At 36.0% G+C, this 17820-nt stretch overlaps 2 protein-coding genes across 2 annotated transcripts; one reads left to right on the forward strand and one right to left on the reverse strand.

Annotated features, from left to right (window-relative positions):
* Nucleotides 1-3212: 3212 nt before the first annotated feature.
* On the forward strand, nucleotides 3213-4801 carry LOC147556726 (small ribosomal subunit protein eS30z/eS30y/eS30x). Its single transcript, XM_086657649.1, has 3 exons — nucleotides 3213-3338; nucleotides 3423-3560; nucleotides 4592-4801. The coding sequence occupies exons 1-3, from the start codon at nucleotides 3335-3337 to the stop codon at nucleotides 4636-4638; spliced, it is 189 nt and encodes a 62-aa protein (XP_086513775.1). The 5' UTR covers nucleotides 3213-3334; the 3' UTR covers nucleotides 4639-4801.
* Nucleotides 4802-5917: 1116 nt separating this feature from the next.
* On the reverse strand, nucleotides 5918-11099 carry LOC147556727 (uncharacterized). The gene is made up of 6 exons (XM_086657648.1): nucleotides 10416-11099; nucleotides 9696-9756; nucleotides 8620-8999; nucleotides 6796-7195; nucleotides 6292-6369; nucleotides 5918-6180 (listed from the first exon to the last, which is right to left on the reverse strand). The coding sequence occupies exons 3-6, from the start codon at nucleotides 8964-8966 to the stop codon at nucleotides 6130-6132; spliced, it is 876 nt and encodes a 291-aa protein (XP_086513774.1). The 5' UTR covers nucleotides 8967-8999; nucleotides 9696-9756; nucleotides 10416-11099; the 3' UTR covers nucleotides 5918-6129.
* Between the last annotated feature and the right edge of the window lie 6721 nt (nucleotides 11100-17820).

Below are 17820 nucleotides of genomic sequence, written 5' to 3' on the forward strand. Positions count from 1 at the left end.
TCAGAACTCCTTAGATAACATTCACATACTCAAGAGCATTCTGAAAACTTTTTGCGAGTCTTCCGGTCAAATGATTAACTATAAGAAGTCTAACATTTTCTACTCTAAAAACACCCACCCGAAGTTTAAGCGAATGATTATGCGCTCTTTGAAAGTCAAATATGCGTCTCCTTCGGATAAATACTTGGGGGCACACCTTTTCATAGGAGCCAACAAGCGGGTAGCTTTCCAGGAGCTCCTCCAGCAGATCAAGAATAAACTAGAGAAATGGAATTTTTCATTCCTTTCTTAAGCTGGGCGCACTATTGTTATTTCAACAATAGCTGTCGCTGTACCCCGATACCAAATGCAATGCTTTGCCTTACCGAAAGGCATCAGCAAAAGCATTACGACGATTCAAAAGTCGTTTTGGTGGGGTAAGTCTAGAGGCATATGTACGAAATCGTGGTCGTCCATTTGTCTACCCAAAGTCTTGGGAGGACTAGGTATTCATCGCACTGAGCTAGATAACACAGCTATGCTCAGTAAATTAGTCTGGAGGCTTAAAACTGAACCTAAAGCTATGTGGGTTCGATTTCTGAAAGCCAAATATTTCCCGAGAACGGAGTCTCCAGGTCCCACCAAAGCCCATCATTCCTGGCTTTGGAAGACCATTAATAAACATACATATCAAATTGATGAGTTAACAACTTGGGAAGTCCACAATGGTAATCACATCAACATTTGGTCGGACAATTGGATTCCTGATAATATTATCCCGTTCAATATTGCTAATAACACACATATTACGAAAGTGGCACAACTTATTAATAATAATAGATGGGATGACACAACTCTTACTAATATCTTTGACCAACACACACTTAACCTTATAAAAGCTATTCCGATCTGTACGGAAGGAGAAGATCAGAGGATATGGAAATTAACAAAATCGGGAAAATTCACAGTGAAATCAATGTATAACTACTTATGTACGAGCATGAATTCCCCCATAAATTTTAATCCCAATTGGAAATTCATCTGGAATCTCCCTAATGTACCTAGAGTCCAAATATTCATATGGAAAATATGTACTAATGCTCTCCCAGTTAGGGAGAGAATTGGCAAGTTTATCAATAACAACTTTATATGTCCTAATTGTAATGCGATCGAAACTATAGATCATGCTCTCTTACATTGCCCTTTGGCTAAGAACATATGGTTCCATTTTAACATTATATCGGAGAATATTGTGAATATTAAAGATTGGATTTTTTCATGGGAACACACCCCTCAATTTAAAGATGCAGCTTATCAGAACCTCCTATCCACAATTTTGTGGATAATATGGAAAACTAGATGTGATCATTGTTTTCAATATGAAATAACCGACCTCTCCCAAATCATTAAGATGATCAATAAATTCCCCAAGAATATGCTACCTAATATTAAGAATAGCAAACCCGTACAAACTAAATGGAACCCTCCAGAAAACTCATGGATGAAAATTAATGTAGATCATCTTTTATCAATGTGAATGAAATGACAGGTGTTAGCTTAATTATGCATGATGCGGGAGCAAAATTCATTGCAGCTCAAACGTCTCTATCCAGATGCAGAAATAGTGAGGAAGGGGAAGCAGTTGCTATCCTTAATGGACTTCTCTGGGCAGCTGAACATGATTACAAAGACATCATCATTGAGAGTGATAACATTAATCTTATTAGCCACATCCAGAATCCCAAGCATGAAGTTCATTGGCAATCTCGAGTTCATCTCAAGAAAATTCACGAAAGCAAAAATCAGTTTAATAGAGTGAAATTTAATTACATCAACCGGAAACTTAATATGCCAGCTGACAAGCTTGCGAAGCGTGCAAGGAAGAAGAATAAATCTGAATCTTGGCATAGAAATTCCTTTCTTTCTTATATCTATGTACTGTAATAACACTTTGGTTTATTAATTTGATCCGAACACCTTAACAAAAAAAAAAAAGAGAAAAAAAGTGTTTATAGAATTTTGAAGACAATTTTGTTCGACTTGGATAGAGGGAGCTCAAAGGTGCTTTCAACCGAAACAGGGGGCCTTAGAAGTTCCTATTATCAATGGCTTGACCTAATGTTGAGTTAGCTCGATCACTCCGATAGATACAATGGTCATGGGTGGGTAGTGAACAACTAATTTTGGGTTTTACACTATCTGATCCCACGCTGATAACCTTACATGCAATTGGATTTGCTAGCTGGTGATCTTAAAGGCACTTATCCGAAGTGTTATTAGCGCCTCTTTTCATCACACTCCTGACTCCTCTAATATTTACCTTGACAGAGGCGCAAGTAACAATTAGGATGGGCGCTTTTAAAGTTACTCGTTGCTTACCCAACCCGGCCCACTAGATTAAGCTCGCCTAGGGGTGGGAATTTTGCCCATAAGCCCGAACCCGCCCACGGGCACCCGAGCCCAACGAGGACCATGGACGACCGCGCCCGTCTCGGGCACAACCCGCCCAGCCCGCCAAATTTTCGTGGGCGGGCATGGGTTAAAACCTCTACCCGCGCACCCGCCCATGCCCGCACCCACTTAAGCTCACCCATTGATAACCAACCAAATTACATCAACTTTATGGGTTGATGAAGCCCAACCGTCCATGTTGCTAGGCTTAGTTGAGATGGTAAACAATATGTTTAAGGGCAATCACACGAACCCAATGCATTTGCAGTGGCCGAAGAGAATTCTTAGTTGAATACTGAAGTAGTCTTTGGCTTTGAGGGAACAAAAAGTGGGATAAGTTTTATTATATCTCACGAGAATTCTTCATTAGTTTTCAATGTGAGATTAAATTCCTAAAAGAAACAATACAAATAATGTCTAGTTTTAATCTCACATTGTCTCTTTAGAATCAGGAAAGGTGTTTGGAGATTTTATAAAAGGAGAGGAAAAAGTGAATTTTTTCAAGTCATGAGATTACCCGCTACCCGCCCGCCCATACCCGAATTACCCGAGCTTCTTAATGGGCTTGGGCGGGTAATGGACAAGGCAAATTTTAAAATTGCCCGCCCGATTAACCCGCTTACCCTAATAGCCATTGAAATTTTGTGCCCGACCCGCCCAGCCCGATGCTTCAAGTGTCCATGGACGTCCATACCCGCCCAATTCCCACCCCTAAGCTCGCCTGATCCGTTTCCCATCCCTACCTGGCTACCCAGGGCCAGGGGCCATAGTGTGGCAAATATAAAGTAATCTATAAACACACCCGCCCAACCAAAACCCTAGTCTCAAATTCCAACTCTTGAGGATTCTCCCGATTCATCGCCAGAAGAAAGAAACAGCTGCAGGTTTTCACTAACAATTCACCATGGGTACTGTTTTCTCTCTCTCTCTCTCTCTCTAGTTTTCTTATCTGATAAGGAATACTGGTTTTGAATTGATTTTGTGAATTGAAGGTAAGGTTCACGGATCGTTGGCTCGAGCTGGTAAGGTGAGAGGACAAACACCAAAGGTAGCTAAACAAGACAAGAAGAAGAAACCCAGAGGTAGAGCTCACAAGAGGATGCAATACAACCGACGTTTCGTCACTGCCGGTATCTCTCTCTCTTTTCAAACTCATTACATTTTTAACTTTTGGTTAGATAGCCCTAGGTGTACTACTACTAGTTCTAGCTAACCTTCATAAGGGTTGTGGTAGTTTAACATGTTTTTACTGATTTGTGGAGCTTCATTTCATTACTTGATCATTGGCCTAGTAGCATATAACCGAGGTTCAAGGATAAGGGACTATTTTGTGCACGTTTTGCTGGTAACATGTAGTAATATAAAGACATATATGGATACTTTTTCTTATTTGTAATATAAAGGCAATGGGGCAATATATTGCTAATTCATGATATGAACTATATAGATCATGGGTGATACAACTCAATCCCTAAGGTCATGCAGACAAACTCAATTCCGAAAAAAAGGAAAACGAGCAAGAGATATTGTCATAACTTAACATTATTAGCTTAGCCATATTCAAATTAACAGAAGAAATCGAAGCATGAAATGGCAAGTAGTAAGACATTCTTCATATGCAACAAAGTGTTCTTCTACTTAGACAGGTTTTTAGGTCTCGCGGTCCCTTAAATATATCTACCATTCCCCAACTAATCCTGATGTGGTCTACGCTTATAATATCTTTAAACATCAAGGTCTCATTTCTCGTCTAGTTTCCCATCTTAGGGTACTTTACCTCCTCTTAGGTCAATTGATACAGCCATACAGGATACAGGTAACAATTGTGACTCTCTACCCTAGCGAAGATACATACAGAAGTACCATCATTATTCTGGTTGTACGCGTACTAATACCTAGCTCAAGACACTTAATAAATGTATCTATATTGATTTAAAATGTTTACAAATTGTAAATCACATTTTTGTTTTCCAGAACTATGTTATATTTCCCCTTTCATTCTTTTTGAATTGTTCAGCGTGTGCCTTGAACCCTTGACCTCTAAGGTGGAAGATTATACCTCTTACCATTCCAACCAAGGGTTGTTGGCATTTCCCCTTCATTGTTCCTTTATGATTATCTGTTATTCTGAAATTCGTTCGTTATTTGTCTGTTTTCTCAGTGGTCGGCTTTGGAAAGAAGAGAGGACCTAACTCCTCAGAGAAGTAAGCTTGAAACAGCGGAAAACTTCAGGTGTGCTAATATGTAGTAGACTCTATTATTATCGATTTCTTTTTTCACAACTTTGTTTATGGATTGATGTTTTGATAATGGTAAATTTAGTACTTCTGTTGTTGAGTGATGAAAAACTTTGAATTCAGCAGCTTCTCCATTTTCCTGGTGTCGGTTTATCGTTCAATTGCATTTTAATGTTGGTTTTTAGTTAATATTGGTCGGTCGCAAATATTTACAGGGTTTACTATTTGAGATGTAAGATCTCATCCTGAATGCTTCCTTGCTCAATAAAATTCCATATATAAGCAACAGGTTTTAACTAAGAAATTAAAACTACCAGTATGGTAAAAATGCAGATTCAAGTAACATATCATTGCGATCACGTTGAAGAGCGTGACCCCAAATTTTATCCGATGTGGAAACTCTATAAGATACATCATTAATGAAATCCTACTTGTATTAAGATATTTTGTCCGATCTGTGGAAACTCTATAAGATGCATCTTTAATGAAATCCTACTTGTATAAAGATAATAGCAATCGACAAAAAGTCGTGGGCATAATACTTGAGTATTGCTGCAATGGTAAAGGATCACTTTAACCAGAATCAATGTACCTTCATGCCATTGGCAGGTCGCGGTTGGCTCGCTTGATAGGTGGAAGATTAAACAATTAGTCCTTTGTAGACATGTTCTCGCGTGATTTATCACTCTTGTCTAGTTAGGGGTCGTCTAAGTTGGGGTTGGGAACTGGGCTTATAAACTACATTTTTGAGCTGTCCTTGAGATTAAACGGACCTAGGACGTCAACAACTTGAACATTTTTGACAACTTAAGGATTATCCCTCGAATTTCTTTTTGGGCTGTCCTTAGGATTAAATCGACCTCTGACTGGGTACTTGGGTGTGCCTTTGACCGGGACTTATAACCTGAGTCTGGGTACCTATAGGGGAAGGTGTGCACTACCCACCTTGTCAAAGTTGGTTTCCCAATTAGGTGTGAGGCTCTCATGCTTTCCTCACCACTATTGAACTCCCAACATCACAACTGCAAACAGAATACAGAAACTGTGGCTTGGATAAAACAGCATGCTGAGTTAACTTGGGGTATTAAAAATTTGGCTACAATATGCTAATAGGAGCCACTAATGTGAGCCGATAGCCTACGAGGTTGAGGGATGTTCAAGTGCATTTCATGTCTTCATGTAGTTAGTTCAAGCACCTAATGTTACGGTAGTTGGAAGATATTTCAAGAAAAAAAAATCTGTTCACAGTATTTTATAGCCAATGATATTCATTGATAGATTTGTTTCCACAGGTTGCTTTCGGCCTAATTTTTTTAATCTGAAAAAATATTAAGTACAAACAAAACACCACATTTTCAATTCAACATATCGTATTTGATACTCTTTTACTCTCTTCTCTTTCTTTTTCCCTCCCTGTTTTCTCAAAATCCAACAGCTAGAGCCGGTTTCCTCTTCTCTTTTACTACTCTGAGTCACTTTCCATATTTCCCATTGCTTTCAACCCTCTTGGTCTCTGTTTTTAAACCAACACAAAAAACCACATTAGATAACCATCCTTCACATCAAATTCGAAACAAAAAAGAGCCCAAAAATGACAAATGAAAAAAGGTATATATAGTTTTACCTTCTTGGAGATCTTTTTCTCTCTGACTTCATATCGTTCTAGGGTTAGATCACAAAGCCAAGCACCAGGACTCACCAGCTACAAACAAGAACAAGAAAAGAAAATATAAACATAATTAGTAATGCTGGTCCATCATTAGCTACCGTTCGATTTGGACCCACTAAAACTCACCACATTTAGTATTCTGAGTACGTGGGCCATATGAATTGAACCACCACGTTAAATGGTGGGGTTATTGTATTATATTCTTATTTTTAATTTGACAGAAAAGGAAAAAAAAAAGCTATTTTCACGGGGAAAAGAAACCGAGAAAGCAGGTAAACGCCATCAAAGATCAAACAGCTTTTACTTTTTCAAATAATTTTTTTTTGTGGTAGTATTTTACTAATTTCTTGATCTAAATAAACTTGGTTTTTTTTCCTGATGAATTAGGGGATTAAAAATTTCAAAACAGAATCAATGAAATGATAAATTTGAGAGAGAGAAAGGGGGGTGATTTCTTACGTTGAGGGTACGTTGAATGAACTTGGCACGTTTCTTAGGTCTTTGAGGAAGTTTAGAACCTTTAATCGCCATGAAATCTTCTTCTTTCTCTTTATTTGTAAGAGCTATTACAAATTTGGGTGGCCATACAGGAGGAGGAAGAATTGCCTCACTTCCTCCTGATGATGACCCACCTGTTTTTTTGTTTTCCTCAGCCGTTTCTGATGATCCTGACGCCCCAGCCACTACGTTTTGTTGGTTGTTGTTGTTCTGGTGGTTGTGGTTGTGGTTTTGATTGTGGGTGGTCTTCTTATCTTGTGTCTTTTCTTCTCCTCCTCCTACTCTTCTTTCAGGCGAGAAAGAGACATTACCAGCAACAACACCGTTCATGATCTGCTGCCCTTTCATCACTTCAGAATTCCTGACATAATAACACCACAAAATCAGTTGAAATCATCATAACAATTGGGACAATTTCCACAATTCACAATCACTTTTTATTAGAATTACATAAATACCCTTCACAATTAAAAAAAAATAACCTAGAAAGAGAAACAAAATACGAACATGATCTGATTCTGAGAGGAAATCGGAGTTTGATTTCTCTTTGAAGATGATTAACGTTGAAAAGTGTGACTTTCTTAATCTCTTAGTGATCGTCTTCTTCTTTTTCGTTTTCTTTTCTTTGTTAAGAATGGTCCTTTTTCGTAGGCGTGAACATTGATTAATTACAACACACAACCTCCACAAAGTGCTAGTCATGTGACTCACACGTGCGATCTTGGATTACCATCAAAAGTAAAACCCTTTTTAGGCCGTTGGATTGGAATTATACCTTTTCTAAATCATGTGTTACGTGTAGAAAAGTAGGTGAACAAGTGGTTATACATTTATGTGGACCCCACCTTCCACGTTTTTAAACCTAAATAGGGTACGACTTGCTATCGTGGGGCATCTGGATCTCAAAGAACAAAACCCTCTCTCTCTCTCTTCTACTAACCCCAACGCAGTCCAACTAGAATTCCCCAATTTCATTGATGTCACGTGATACACTACAACAATCACGTGATTATAACTACAGTATTAATTAATTTCATCACAATTTTCTGAGCAAACGATTTATAATATTAATCCTAACCACTCCAATAATTCGAAGTTGACCCAAATTTCTAATGACTTTGGAGGGTTTATATTCTGTAGGAAAAGATACTCGACCCAACTACTTTTACCAAGCTGACTTGGGGGACAAGCTAAATAACCTAAATGGGGAGAGTCAGAGACAGTGTCACAGATCGCACTTTAACACAAATTAACAATAGGTACAAGTTGATCTCAACCGTTAGATCAAGCAATAATTGAGCAAAATTTGTGTCAAAGAAAAGAATATTTCTAGTCTATAGAAACTCAAAATACCAAAGAAACCACCAAAGTGTCACCTCTAAATCCCACGTTCTGGATTCATTAGATTAGATGTATGATTTAGACTGATTTCAAAATATTTAACTTTTTATTTGAGTTATTATGTGATTTATATAAATGACATAATTAGACTGATTTTAAATCTATTATAATTCAAAAATAAAATAACTTCCAAATCACTTTTATATACCTGCCAAAATAAGTTTGTAGTAAAAAAAAGAAAATTCAATAGAAAAATCTAAGCCTCCCAACAAATTCTAAAAATGTACTAATTCAATTTGATATGAATAATTGGAGGCTGGTAATTTGTAATTTTCAATCTAAGATACTAAATCTACCCAAATAATTCAAAAAGTTATAATGAGAGACATAATCAAACAGATATAATAATTGATTAGATTATAGAGAAAGAAGGAGAAGAGTTACCTGAGGATGCGATGAGAGGTGGTTGAAGGCTGAGGAGGGGAAAAAGGTCGACGGAAATTGTTCTTAATTGAGTCTTTTTCGACTCTAGCTACCCGTCTGTCAACACGAATTGTTGTTCTTTCGGTGGAAGAATCGGTCGCTTTAACTTGTGTTTTCATACATCTAAGTCTCTTACGATTACCCCACTGTAAAACAAAGTCCGGCGAAGCGGTGGAGGTAGTGGTGGTGGTGGTGGATGGATCTTGGTGGTGGTTTTGTTGTTGTTGGTGGTGATTTTGCTGCGATCTATATAACCCAACCCCACCACTATTTCGATTTGTATTCTTCACCACTTCTCTTATTTCCATCTTTTATTGCTTTTCTATATAACGCACTAGTCACTACACCAAACCAAACAACAATCAATTAACCATAGTTAGTTATTTATCTAACCATAGTCAACATCCCCAAATTTAAATTAAAAAAAAAGAAGAAGATAGGAATCAATCACCACTCTAGAAAAGAAAAAGAGAATAATCCAGGACATCTATAATGGGGAAGTCATGATCTAATTGAAACACACAAAAGAAAACCTAAAATTCAAACCAGACTCTCTCTCTATCTATCTTTCCAGTGAAGGGTTGAACCCAAAATGAAAAACTCATCAATTATTAGAGAAACTTAAAATCAATTGCTTCTCTGAATCAATTGTAGGAAAACAATAATAGAGAGAGAAAGAGTGTGAGATCCCATAGAATGAAGAAAGAAAATCTAAAATCATAAGTAAAGGTTTGAGATCAAGAAGAATAGAGAACTTGTTTTGGTGATTCATTTGAAGAGAAACAGATAAAAACAGGGATTGATTTTTGCTAAATTACAAACTGAAAGAAAACCTAGAAATTAGTTCTTGACAAAATGGAGGGGAAAATCAACTAATGAAGTGAAATTTGACACATTTACAGAGAAAAAACCGTGCAAAATCAAAGAAACTTCATAAAATCAAAATTTGATTAGACTAGGAAGTAAATTTAGAAGATATAAAAATCAAACAGAGAGATAGAGAGAGAGAAAGAAGGTTCTGAGAATCGTTCAATTACCTGAAAGCTTTATAGTTGATTGATTGGATCTATATATAAGTGGATCTTCAAAACGCCCAAACTGCAAACAAAAGGGGGAAAAAGAGTCAGACAAATAATTCCCAGAAGTTCAATTTTTAGAAAAAAAAATTGATCGATTAATTTCATTAAGAAATGACTAACAATCAGAGTTAAACTCTAATTGATATGAATAATTCAGATTCTTCTGTTTTCTGAGGAAAAAGATAGACTTTTTATTTGGCTCAACTTTTTTTTTTTCTGGCAAAAACTGAAAACAGAAGTAGTGAACATCAAAATTTCCCCCCTAAAAATGCAAGCATCTACTCAAAATTTTCAATTACAGAAGAAGAAACGATTTCAAACCTAGATTGACAGTTAAAAACAGAAAATCAAAGAAGAAAAAACGAAGATAAGAAGTGGAATAAGAATGAGATTTCCGACTCTATGGATCCAGGTCAAGAGTAAAAAAAAAAACCTAAAGAGAAATCCGAAGAACTGAAATCTTCAAACTTGAAACGCTCGCTTCTGATTTCCGATCTTTAAAAAAACAAAATTCGGCCTTGTTTTAGGTGAAAAATCTCTCCTTTTTGTGCAAAAACAAAAAAATCGCCTAAATTTCTAATCAATTTGCTGATAATGTATCTGAAAATAATAGAAAGTGTTAATCCAGAGATTGATCAATTAGAAGCTAAAAACCATAACTGATTGACAAATACAAACCTCTGAACTCCGATTCTTCACCTCAAACTCTGAAAATTCTTAACCGGTAATCGAAACCGAAGGAACTAAATTGAAAAATCTGAGATTCAAAGACGAAATCTTTTTCTCAAAATCAAACTTACTTCAGCTCTAGAAATCCAAATTAAGATTATATTTTGTTAAAATCAACTCCTGATCTTTTTCAAATCCAGAGGTACTTTGTCATTTCAACAACATGAACAAACAACTCTTCTCATTGTGCCAATATTTGCAGTTACAGAAATTGAGATTAGAAGAATTACAGAGAAGATGAACAAAAGAGAGATCTTCTTCTCATTGTGATTAATTTCACTCTCAAGATTATCAAACCACAGAAGAAATACCAAGAAGATGAACACGAAAGAGGTAGAGAGAGAGAGAGAGAAAGATTAGAGAGAGAGAGAGAGAAGAGAAAAACTTAAAGCTTGTTCTTATTGAACGAAATGTTCTCTCTCCCTTTCGAAACCTGTTTTTATACCCTCACTTCCTAATCTCTTCATTCTCTCTCTCTCTCTCTCTATTCTTTTCTTTCTCCGTTATAAGCTAAAACCGTTTCATACTTCTCCAATTATCGAGTTCTTCTCTCTGTAAATTACAATCTGACGGCTAATATTTCTTTCTCTCTCTTGCCGTCAAGATCTCGCTCCTTGGTTCTGTTACGAACCCAGAGACCCTAAAACGTTTTGACACCGTCATTTATGACGGTATTTGACGGTGTCCTAACGCCGTTAAGAGTTAAGATCCCTTTTATTTGTATTTGGTTAATTCCATTTTGGTCTCTCATTTGTGACCAATATGAATATTTGTCCTCATTAATTGTCCAATTTGAAAGTTTGGCCTCCTAACTGACATAATTGTTAGGGTTTTGTTGAGTTCAGTTTTAACTTTCCTGTATTTATCAACACATATATTATTTTTTAACATTGACGGTAAATTGGATAGGAAAGACAACTTTTTGACCGGAGAAAACTAACGACGGAAAGGCCGACTGACATTCTCCTTCCTTCATTACCATCTTTATCCACATTCACCACCATAATTCTCTTTCATCCACCGTCTCAGTCACCAACACAAACTACAATTCCAATCCACCACCATCTTTGTTTAGTAGCACCACTGTCTTTTTTTCTGATAGAATTCTAAAACCCTTGACGAGCGTTTACCACCCTTAAAACCTCAACAAGGAACTCGAAAGTAACCTATGACGGGGACGTTTAACCGAAACCATCAATGAAGGGTTTTAAATGCAACCCTTAACGAGAGTGTCTGAATAAACTGTCAATAAGGGATAAACTCTCGATCAACATATTTTGAGATTGCGAGAAAGAGACTATCAACGAAGGAGTAATATAATAAGGAAGAAAGGAAAGGAGAGGCTGGTCAACAAGGGTTTGGCCATAGCCTTCTTGTGAACGAGTCTATTTTCCAGACGGAGAAAATGTAAGGAGGAGAAAAAAGGAAGAATGGAGAGGAAAAAGTTTAAATAGAAAAAAGTAAAAGAGGAAAGAGGAACTGACAAAATAAATTAGTTGAAATAATAGTCAGTTTGGGTGCAATTTTCCAGTTGGATAAATGTGAAGGTTAATATTTTTAGTTTAACACAAATTAAGGGTCAAAAATAGAATCAACCATTTCTATTGACTAGTTTATGTTTATATTGTCTTTGGATTATGTCTAAAGCCCCCTGGATAAAATTTTCGTTGCAATTTGAAATTTGTGTTGTTTTTCTTAAGAAATGAGATAACCAAAGTCACAATTAAAAGTGTCACTTTTTCAACAAAAAAAAAATTAAAAGTGTCACTAGGTCAGGTTTGGTTTGAATATCTCAAAGTTTAAAACAAAATCGTATAAAAACATCTCCTATCAGTTTCCATCCCAATTCTAGTTCTGTAATTAAAAACATCCACAAATGTAACCTATAAAATGCTTAGCAAGTTGGGTGTCAAATACCAATCTCTTTAAGACTTGCAATTTTTCATTTTACCGCAAATTAGGAGATAATACCTCATTCAAAAGTTCAATTGCTTCATTACAAATTCATTCATACCGAAGTTATTGTTTTATTAAACTTACAACAAATTTTAGTTTTATATATAAAAGATTGTTATAAGATTTAAGGTTTAATGAAAACTATTGTACTAATAAGTCAAAAATTCATACGATGCAATTAGAACAAAATATTCTCAACAAAAAAAAAAAAAAAAAAAATTAGAACAAAATAAAAATACGACAGATTGATCCTAAATCCATTTCGGATTCCAAAATAAGGCTAGCATCCACATTGAAATTTTGAGCAGGAGGTCATTTTGTAATACATCCGATTTTACCCTTGTTTTCATGACATATTATGAACCGTCATAACAAATTAGTTCATAACTTATTATGAACCAATGTTCTTAAGAAAATTATGTTTGAACTATGATTCTCATATGTTATTCTTGTTTAATATCAGACATTTTTTTTTTCGAATGTTCATATTACATTGTGTTGATTAATATTAATTTATTTTATCTTCAAAATGTAGGATGAATGGTCCTAAACTCATTATCAAAGTAATGAACCAGTCTAATCACATTATTATGAATTACGGAATATTCATAACACATTATAAAGTGATGAAATAAGATCATCTAAAAACAATTGAACCATAAAAAATCTTAGGACATTAGTGCATGATAAAGAGACATAAGTGACATAATGTATTATGATAGTTTATACAAATCTTATCTCTCTCTCTCTCTCTCTTAAATTTGCAGAACTTTATTTCCTCTCTCTCTAAAATCTTATCTACAAACCAATGAAGTAAAGATTAATGGAGTTTTTAAAGTTGATCTGAAGGACTCAATATCAAAATTACATGAAGTATTTCTTGAACATAACTGAATTTTTTTCTTGAACAACTTTGGATTTTTTTTTGAAGAAATCTGAAGGTTTTGTAACAGATCTGTACTATAAATTCAGCTTTAGGTGATTGAAGATTGAAAACTTGAAGATGAAATTATTTTTAGATCTTCATTGTTAGATCTAGAGTTTTCTGTACAAGATTGATCTAATATATTTTGGATTTACAAGCTTAAATATGAAATTATTTTTTCTCTTTTTGTGTGTATGAAGATGTTGATGATATTAATAAATTTATTGTTAATCTTGTTAAAATCTGTAAGAAATTAAAGAAGAGTGTAGGACATAATCATATGTACAACGCAGGACATTAGATTATGTACTGTAACAAATTCTCCTATACTTTCTACCCAGAAAGTGTAAGAAATTTGAAAAGTGTATAGGGCGTAATCATATGTACAAAACATGACATTTGATTATGTACTTCACATACCAAAATGTCTATACTCTCTCTCCAGAAAGTGTAATAAATTTGAAAAGTGTATAAGACATAATCATATGTATTGTACATTTAATTATGTACAATACATAACAAAATGTCCCCAGTTTCTTCCTAGAAGGTGTAAGAAGTATAAAAAGTGTATACGCCATAATCATATACACAATACAAGACATTTGATTATCTATTGTACATAATAAAATGTTCTTTACTTTCTTCCATGAAAGTCTAACAAATTTGAAAAGTGTATAGGACATAATCATATATTCAGTTTATTTAATCAGTACAATATAAGTGCATGTATACACAATAACAAACGTCTTCTACTTTCTCCCCAGAAACTTGTTGACTTTGGAGAGAGAAAATACGTTTGAAATGATATAAAAGAGAAAATATGGAGAATGAATATTAGAAAAGTAACATTAGAGGTAGAATAAAAAGAGAACAAATAGAGATGAAATATCAAAAGAGTAATACTAGAGAGCGAGAGATAATATTTCAGTTTGTGGGAAAAAAAGGAAAGAAAAAAAGATTACAAGTCATTATCTTAGTGGACAACACATTTGTAATTTTACAGGAAATCAACATAAACACAAGATTTGTTTTCAGTGGTAAATCCGTTAATATCGTGTAACGTACACCCAACTTTGTAACTTCAAAATATTAACTGACAGAAAACAGAGTTGTGGACTTGCAACATATTTCTGATCAGCGTAGGATTGGGGTTTCTTTACCCACATGATTTTGCGCCATTTGTTCAACCCCTAAATGTTTTTACCTCACTATACAAATGGTCCCTATTAAGTGACAGAGACCCTAAATTGTCAACCACGACCTTGTATCTAGTGTGTGTGTGTTATGTATGTGCATGCGATTTTAATTCGACTATAAAATTATTTTCTTAAAATTTCAAATGTGTCAATCATTTAAATGTAAAAAAGACTACATAAAATTAGAAGAAAAAATAACAAAAAAAATCTGAAAATTAGAACCATGATAAAAATAAAAACTAAAAGAACACACAATAAAGTGGAGTGGATCCCTTTAATTATTGAAGGAGATCAACCCCAAATTATCTATCGGGACATGGCTTCCAATAAAGAAACCTTTGCGAGGGTCTCCCAACTAGGGTTGGGAAAACGACTCGAGACCCCGAGGCTCGTACGGTCAAACCCGGGCCGAATGGGAACCATGGGAACCCGAGACCCGGCTCGGGTAAGCCCGACCCGGTAATTCGGGCGCTCATAGGCGGGTAGGATCTCCCACCTGTCACCTGACCCGAAAATCCCGCAAGTTAGGAACCCGATTAACCCCCACCCCTCCGATACAATACCCGATCTAGGTATTAATCCAACGACTGAGATAATATGCCTCTTCAACCTTATATCCTAGCCGTTGGATAAAACTCTAAATGCCTAGAAGATTCTAAATCTTCTATAAGTACCCCGCATACCAACCAGAGAAAACTATTTCAACCCCTCTCTAGTCTCTTCCTTCCTGAACCCTCTTCTTATTTCTCTCAATCTTTAATGGTCTCTATGACTCGACCTCCTTAGCTCCCCACTTAGGGCTGGGAAACGGGTCGGGTTCGGGCACCCATGGGTACCAAGGGACTGGGCTCGGGCGCTTTGGGTAAGACTTGTCAAAGTAATGAAGTAAATGGGAGGTCTCAGGTCGGGTAAATTCAAGAAACCCTTGCACAGAGCCCGCCATGGGTTGTGAATCGTGACAGGCATGCCAGGTTTCAGACAGGTCGGGCTCGGGTAGTTCCACTTTAACAATATTTGAGGAAAAAAAATACTAAAATCTCAGTACTATATTGAAATCTAGATGAACTTACAATAATTTGCTACAAATTAGTTCTTTCAAAATAAAAGTTCAGATCTCATAGACGATGTTAATATATCTAAAGAAAGTTAAAACAGATTAGAGATCTAGAAGAAGAATATTGACATTGTTTACAGTAAACATAATATTAAAGAACATAAACTTAACAGACAAAATGCAAGAAATAAAAACAGGTTGAAGAAGTAGAAGAGAGAGAAAAAAGGTCTATACATATATCATTTCTTCTTCAAATCTACATAGATAAAAAAAATACATCAGAAAAGTAGAAGATTACCGTATAAGTTCACTGGGAACTACATTGGAATGAAAATATTACAAAAACAAAAAACACATTATAATGAAAATATATCTTTGATCATCTTCCACTACTTGTTATCTTCTTGTGTTTACTGGTTTGCATCTTCACCTAGGTTGGAAAGTCTTTCTCTCTCCCTCTCTCTCCGATCTCTGTCTCCAATCTCTATTTTCGATCTCTCTCTCTGATCCCCCTTCCTCCGAACTTGGGGGCAGTAGTATTGATTTGGATTGTTAGAGAAAATCAAATCTTTTAAGTATAAATCTTAAGAATCACACTAGATCTAACGACTATGGTCAGTTTAGACAAGATTTATGGTCTTAAGATATTAACTCTAAGGTGCCTATAGAATGGGTAGTGATAGCGAGCTTAGTATGCGGGTTAGATGACCGGGTAAGAGATTTTTGAGTGAAGCCCAAACCCGCCCATAAACTATAAGCAGGTTGGGCGTGCACTAACCATGTCGGCCTTCGGGCTGAACGTTTTCTCTTCGGACCCGGGCATTTCGGACTGAGTTTCGGCAAAATTCCCACCCATTCTCTGAGTTTCTATCTTTGAATCTTGTGTAAATTATATACATCTTCTCAAGTGTCCATCATCTATTGGTCGGTGTTCACCATCTCCGAATCTTTCATGAAGGCTGAAACTCTCAACCGAAATAAACTTAAATGTTATATAACTCTTTTATCTTTTATATTTTATCTTTCATCTTATTTTGTGGTTATGTGATTGTGATGTGTTTATGAGTTGATTCTTCAGATCGAAACGTTGATGATCAATAGATCAAGTTATGCGTTTAAAGATTTTTCTTTTCATCAGAAGTCCCAAACAGATTTTTTTACATCGGATAGTTATAATGTTATTTTTTCCATCTACTAATTAAAGTATCGAACAAATCTGTCCATCATCTATTTGATCGAGCACATCTCAGTTATATAATGTGTTTGATCAAACAGATCTAAATGTTTGATATGTTTGATCAAATAGACTCGGTCTTTGGGTTTATTTGATCAAAGATATCAAACTAAATGTCAAGTAAAGTAAGTATGGTATTTTGTTTTCTTGTACTTGAAGTATCGAACAAATCTGTCCATCATCTGTTTGATCGAGCATATCTCAGTTATATAATAAGCTTGATCAAAATAGTTTCCGGGAAAATAGGTGGAAAAAAACCCAAACACACCCTAAGCGTCGCCCGCACAATGTCGGCAACCGGAAGTGTCCGACGACGGCCTACGACTTCTTATCTCCTCTCTCTCTCTCTCTCTCTCTTTCTCTCTCTCTCTCTCTCTCTCTCTCTCTCTCTCCCTTTCCTCTCTCTCTTTCTTCTCGCTCTCTTCTGTCCCTCTCTAAATTCGGCGAAGGAGAGGAAGTCCTTCGCCGGATTTCTGGTTTCCAGACGAAACCGATCTGGTTTCGTTTGAAAACTAGGGTTCCGGCGAAGGGGTTCCTCCCCTTCGCCGGAGATATAGAGAGATGAGAGAGACGACAAAGAGAGAAGATAGATGAGAGATAGAGAGAAAAGAGAGGAGGAAGAGAAAAGAGATGGAGAAGTGAGAAAGAAGAAGAAGTGTCGTTGAGTCTCGCCGGAATTTACAATGAAGGTCGCCGAAGTTCATGGTGAAAGTGGGAGAGGAAGAAGAGGGAAGAAGTTGAAAATAATAAGTGTTTGGAGGAAACAAAAAGTTTTTATTTCCACCCAAAACTTATTGCCCCGGAAACTTCGTTTATTTCCCCAAATCACTGGCCTTCTTTTATTTTTGTATTTCTAAATATTTTGATTGTGATGGGCAACTAGATACCCGCAAAGCCCGACAAACATGAAATCTGATTCGGTCCATGTTTGTAAGCGGATGTTGGACAAGTGGCTGATACCAAAAGCCGGCCCGATGAGCCCGATGTTT

Source organism: Eschscholzia californica, unplaced genomic scaffold (genome assembly GCF_041429995.1).
Source record: "Eschscholzia californica isolate CP2 unplaced genomic scaffold, dmEscCali1.0.p SCAF_2, whole genome shotgun sequence".
NCBI classification, from domain to species: Eukaryota; Viridiplantae; Streptophyta; class Magnoliopsida; order Ranunculales; family Papaveraceae; genus Eschscholzia; species Eschscholzia californica.

Bases quoted from the DNA above. Each gene is read 5' to 3' on its own strand.
- LOC147556726 (XM_086657649.1), top strand. The intron at 3,561-4,591 runs GTATCTCTCTCT...CTGTTTTCTCAG, and splicing joins CCGACGTTTCGTCACTGCCG to TGGTCGGCTTTGGAAAGAAG.
- LOC147556727 (XM_086657648.1), bottom strand. From the start codon at position 8,966: ATGGAAATAAGAGAAGTGGTGAAGAATACAAATCGAAATAGTGGTGGG. The intron at 7,196-8,619 runs GTAACTCTTCTC...TTATTATGTCAG, and splicing joins ACCTCTCATCGCATCCTCAG to GAATTCTGAAGTGATGAAAG. The intron at 6,181-6,291 runs GTAAAACTATAT...GTTTAAAAACAG, and splicing joins AGAAAAAGATCTCCAAGAAG to AGACCAAGAGGGTTGAAAGC.